Genomic DNA, 5,723 nt, shown 5'->3' on the forward strand with positions numbered 1-5,723 from the left:
CCTGCCATAATATCAATACTATATTCTCTATTTTTTTAAATGATATTCTACTATATTCTCTATTTTTTGAAGAAGATGCAACCATTACGCTATTTAGCTATAAATCCAAGTTATCATGAGTATACCTGAATCAGTTTGTATTAGAAACAGTGACAAATGGAATGCTTCCTTCAAATAAATCATAACCGCTTCACATGTACATGAAACAATGACACCGTTGGGGCAGTAATACACAGGCTTATATTTCCTTTTTTTTTTGTGGCAGTTGATCACTGGAATTATTGCCCAAGATATTAGAACAATCCGAACATATTATCTCGAAGAAAAAAAAATTTCCAACCAGAATCTTCTACTCTTCAATGACCTTCGAGCATGAAGAGTTGCAAGGATAAGGGCAATCAATATCCTCCACAACACGGCGGCCATAGAACCAGTCTCCCACTGCCTTTGCAATTTTCTGCGAAACGAGGGTATCACATAATTTATCACAGAACATTCAGTATTTTTTATAGAAATTCAGAAATGACCGATATTTCCCCCAAAAAAAAAGAAAAAGAAAGAGAAATGATTGATAAATCATATAAGTTTTATACTTAATTGAAGCAACGGATGAAGAGCTTACAGTGTTTCCTATTGAAGGAGATTTATCGGTCAACCACGTCGCCTGAGTGCCTGATTGACAGTGAGCATGGCATGATATTATGAACTTGCCAAATGAGGAGCCAGTAGGTAGCACGCTCAGAAATTCAGACCTAAAACCTGTAGGGATAGACAATTTAGATCATGATAGTTAAAAAAATTGCACCCTCCATTTTAACCATGATTATGAAATTTCTTGAGCTATGTGGTCGAGACTCGAGAGCACATTATTCATCAATAATGTGGGTAATCATTAATTTCCGTTTTCATGATGGCGATTTCCCTTTTTAACATTCATGGGAAAGAAGTCTAAACTATGTGTAAAGGATGTTACAATAAATTAAATTGGACGATTTCATTTGGCATTGAACATAATGTGGTTCGAAAGTCTAGATCGTTCACCTTGAAGAGTTGAAATTTGATTTGAATCACACTTGCTTATGTCAACCTTGCAGTCAGTCCAACCTTTAGCTTTAGAGGCACTTGGAACAAGAACGTTCCTGACCTGAAATGGGAGAGGCAGCGAGTTTAAAAAACACAGTAAGTACTTTAAGCGATACAACGCATGCTCACAGTAAAAAAAAAAGTAGCAGAATATGAATCAAAATGTAAATAACCACATGTAATTAATATGTCAAAAACCAAGGGAAGATTATCCCTTATATTATTTTAGTTCGTGCAATGAAGTTCCCTCTACGTGGGAATAGGCTTTTAATTGTAGAAAAGAATTTTTTTCGTTATAATTTAAGACAATGCTAAACTAATATGATGGACAATAATACAAAAGATTGTTACCTGCCACTCATCATACGCTGAGTTCAGTATAAAGAGCGGTGTGCGCATTTGTTGTACAACGTATTGCGGGAAGAAACACTGTAAATGCATTGTATTATGTTGGTAAGTTCAGTTTGAGAAGTTTGAATAAATCTCGAAATAAATATGACATACCTGGTTTGGTGAGAATTTTGAAGTGCACGAAGAAGGCAAATTCTTCGCCGATCCCTAGAAGAATATCAATAAAGGTAAGTATTAAAACATTATAATTAGAATATGAATGATAGTTACATTTTATTTTTATTTTTAAGATGAGTGATTCACACCCGCTGCTGATGAGAGAAAAATCCAATGAACATGTTCCTTTTAAAAGGATGAACATTACTTCAGTACGTTACATGTCAAATTTTATTCAGGCAACTAAATGGCATATTATTTTTGCAATATTTTGGTTTAAAAAAAATGTGTTGAAAAATAATTCATACATGGGTAGCCACAACGGATGAAAAGAAGTCACCAATGCGATCTGCTCCAGAAACGTCCTTCCTGCCAAATGCAAGGAGAAATTAGATATCTCAATCTTACAGTTCATATGATTTTTTTTTAAACTTATCATTTCCCCCGATTATACACAAATAATGAACTTACGCTTGGATGAAATATCCAGCATCTGAAAAGCACTTAACGTTTGCGCTTGCTGGTAGAAGATCACGGAACTTATCACAATGAAGTATAGAAGCCAACCCACCAGCTGAACAACCAGAAAGCATAGCCTACAACACCATTTAAATACATTAGCACAGATTCATATTCATAAAACCTGTACTTTCTTTTCTCCGCATTGTTCGTACATTTTGTGCATTTTTCATTCCCTTAGCCAGTAATTCTTCCATAATCGCAAGCCAAATTCTAGCTCCTCTATAGTAAACTTTCTTTTCCTGTTAGATAAACAAAAAGATCATTTTTAGTTCACGGTAGACTGAAACTGGTAATCTTTGAACAAAAGTATATCAGATGAACGATCAACTCACTGGATCTACGGTCTCCACATCCCCGGTAAATGAAGAACCATCACAATAACGAACTTTGACCTTGTTCCAGTTATAGAAGTCTGCATTTGGTTTCCAACAAAAGAAGTCGGGGGATTAACAACACGAAATAAATTTCAAGACTCAGGATGCTTATTTTTTATGAACACGAGCGCTTCAAAAACATGAAGGCATGTCATGTTGGATACACGTCTATCATGCATACGAGACACGCACACCTCGTGCATCTTCTAAACTTTTGCGTGTTTAGTTGCGCATAAGAATTTTACAGGCATCGGATATTTAAACTCAGCCAAGTGGACAAGAAAACAAAGAGCCCTCAAGGTGCTAATGATCGAGATTTTTTTTTATCGTTAACTTTGTTTAAATTCCGTACCAGGATTTGTTTTTGGCTTATTTGCCAAAATGCCAGAAAACGATAAATCCTTCATTAATCTAGAAGAGCCTCTGAAGTTACTTCGCCGATCTATACATTCTTCAGGGGTGCTGCACCATCCTCCTCCCTGTAAGAAAAATTAAATTATTTATAATTGGTTCGCCTAAATCGGAAATTTTCACCATTTATGAGCTCAAACGCTCAAGCATAACTTATACAGAGAATAACTTTCGAAAGCTTTGCACGGGTAACCGTGATACTTCTTTCCAACGGCTATGGAAACCATTGTTCTTCTTAAAATAGTAGCCGGGAGTTGAACTCCTGTGAAGTTTCAAAATTATTTTTTCAGAAACCGACCTAGTTTCAGCGCTGATGCTGAAACCAGGTCGGTTTCTGAAAATAAGTTGGAAATGTGTCTTTTTTTTGCGATTATTATTGTAAACGGGATTGTTTTGAAAATTCCTCCCCATATTGAGACTGCAATTACTGTTTGACGCAAAAGGTTAGTTTATCAGGTCCTAAATCTTGATGACATAATAAGCACTCATTTTGATACTCTGTACCCGCGATATGGGACTAAATCTTAAATACAACCCCTACGATATGGGACTAAATCTTAAACTAACCTCCATGTGAACCAACCAATTATTGGCGCCTGAGCCAAATCCGGGAGAAAAATGATAAACCGGGGGGCTTCCATCTAAACAAACTGCACAACCAATTTCAGTGATCTCAGGTTTAAATTTTTTTTTAAAATTGAAAGTAAAAAAAAAAACACGATTACCTGCTCCTTTAGCTTCGGCATTTGAAAGGAAAGTCTTAGGAACAGGGTACCCATTAACTTTCATGCTCAGTAAAATCAGAACATTTACCATTGCAATAAGAGGATAAATCCTCTGAAAACGTTTAGGATCCATGGCCCTGTTGGACGTAAATCAAGGATTAAAAAAAAATTAATTCAAAGTCAAGATCACCCAGCTCTCTCCTTCAAATTAGAGCCGGGTTAGCGGCTATAATCTCCACGTAAATTATAAATAAAATAAAATAAAATTGAATTGACCTCTTCTTTAATAGAGCTCTCAGAATGGAAAGAACAAGTGAACTCAAACATCATGTAGATTAGACATCCTGTTTAAAACTTTCTTTTGTATTTATATATTCAAAAACAAAAATAAGTTAAATTTGAACAAATAAAACACTATCCTGCTCAGTTATATATCCTCAGCTCAAAAAATTTCCTACCGACAGAGAGTTTTTTAGAGAGCTCACCTGAAGAAATCTAGTGGCTTGCTTGAGACCCAAAATGTGATGTGATTCCTGTACTGAAGGCTACTGCACTGAGATGAGCTCCAATATTTATAAACAAACGAAAGGATGTCCACACATGAAGAGCTGTTGAGCCTGTGGATGAACTGTAAAGCAATAGATTGGGCCCGCGCTATAAATAATTATTTTGGAATAATATTACGTTTGGGGGGGGATGAGAATTTACAGAAATTCTTTCTCCTTTTCTATTTTCAAGCAGCTTTTTTAAGCTTATGATGAAAATTACAATCTTTGACTTTTTTTAGTGTAAATCTTTTAACACCGACAACCTCATGTATATATGCCCAGTTTTCGAGCGAAAAGAAATTTTCAAGTAGTTAGCCCGAGATTTATTCTCATGAAAATTACAAAGTTTTACGCAGGCCCAGAGCTGGCGCTAGTTCATAATATGGGACTCCGTAGCGCGGAGCCATACAGTGTCTGTTTATTTTATGCCTACTTTGTGCATAAATTTGTTTATTTTTGCTTTTATTTACTACTTCTATTAGAATTAGAATAAAGTTGTAAAATTATCTATGATATACTCAAAATAGAACCATGATAAATTCTATGAAATACACACCTGATACAAAATCCTGGTTCCGCAACTATCCCTTGGGCAAATAGAGTTCGTATCTTATCAGAATCATCCGCACGCGAGAATAGTAGGGGTGTAGAAAGGTAAATCTCATACCCACTGTAGGGTAGAGAATCACCCGCTTGCAAGCTGATAGTTCTGTCAGGATATAAATTCAGTCTCGTGTAGCCCCCACATTTTGACAAGACACTTGACCGCCCGTGATTGTGGCCTACTCCTGCAGGCCACCATCTTTTGGCAGAGGCTAACATCTTGGCATGAGTTGGCTAGGAACGAGTGCTCTTAATTTCCTCTCTTATCAAGTCAGGCATCTCATCGCTCAGTTTGAGTTGGCTTGCAATTCGTGTAAGGGTCATATATCAGGTATATAAGTCATGCTAATTTGTGGAGGCCTTGGGTCATGTCTGTTGGTGAGGGTCGAGTCTGGGATAAGTATGTAACATTCTTAGGGTTGGGCGTGGGCTGGGTCGACCCGTGGACTAACCTTATTCAGCCCTCCATGGGCCATGATCCGTTCCGGTGTAGTGGGCCGAGCCTGACCTAGCTTATGATATACCCAGGTCATGGGTCGGGCGGGGTCCAGCTCCATATCCGAGGTTAGAGAAGTAGGTCTGGCTCACGCCTGACTCGACCCACGCTCGACCCGTCCCGACCCATAATATGTTTTTTTAGTTAAGCTAGCTGTTCCTTTAGCCCTTTGGGTCTGCACACTGCACCTAGCTGCCAACAAAGTCAAAAGGTCATAGGTGTTTGGCTCGTGGGCCTTTTGGTCCATTGAGAAATAAAACAGTGATCTTTAAGATCGCTGATGTCTACTTAAAGGATTAAAAAGTTTAATACAAATTTAAAAATAGTTTAATACAAGTTTAAATTACTAAAAAATAAAGTAGAAATAATTTTATAATTGTAAATAGAAATTAAATATAATTAAAAAGGTAAAAAAAAGTTGGAAAAAATCATGGGCCGGCCTACTACCCACAGG

General features: G+C 36.9%; 1 protein-coding gene across 2 annotated transcripts; it reads right to left on the bottom strand.

The window, feature by feature from the left end:
* LOC109839624 (pectin acetylesterase 7-like) lies at nucleotides 151–4,271 on the bottom strand. 2 transcript variants are annotated; one of them, XM_020408127.1, is made up of 13 exons: nucleotides 4,108–4,271; nucleotides 3,623–3,759; nucleotides 3,465–3,547; nucleotides 2,839–2,965; nucleotides 2,445–2,524; nucleotides 2,265–2,351; nucleotides 2,062–2,186; nucleotides 1,899–1,959; nucleotides 1,588–1,641; nucleotides 1,435–1,512; nucleotides 1,042–1,144; nucleotides 623–759; nucleotides 151–457 (listed from the first exon to the last, which is right to left on the bottom strand). In XM_020408127.1, exons 2-13 carry the CDS (start codon nucleotides 3,753–3,755, stop codon nucleotides 350–352), a joined length of 1,176 nt encoding a protein of 391 aa, XP_020263716.1. In that variant the 5' UTR covers nucleotides 3,756–3,759; nucleotides 4,108–4,271; the 3' UTR covers nucleotides 151–349. The 2 variants fall into 2 exon arrangements, with proteins under 2 accessions (XP_020263716.1, XP_020263715.1); XM_020408126.1 differs by lacking the exon at nucleotides 4,108–4,271 and adding an exon at nucleotides 3,899–3,993.

Source organism: Asparagus officinalis, chromosome 4, assembly GCF_001876935.1.
Source record: "Asparagus officinalis chromosome 4, Aspof.V1, whole genome shotgun sequence".
Lineage (NCBI taxonomy): Eukaryota > Viridiplantae > Streptophyta > Magnoliopsida > Asparagales > Asparagaceae > Asparagus > Asparagus officinalis.

Coding starts and splice junctions, on each gene's coding strand:
- LOC109839624 (XM_020408127.1), bottom strand. CDS start 3,755: ATGGATCCTAAACGTTTTCAGAGGATTTATCCTCTTATTGCAATGGTA. Junction 760..1,041: donor TCAAATTTCAACTCTTCAAG/GTGAACGATCTA, acceptor CTATCCCTACAG/GTTTTAGGTCTGAATTTCTG. Junction 458..622: donor CTCCTTCAATAGGAAACACT/GTAAGCTCTTCA, acceptor CTCGTTTCGCAG/AAAATTGCAAAGGCAGTGGG.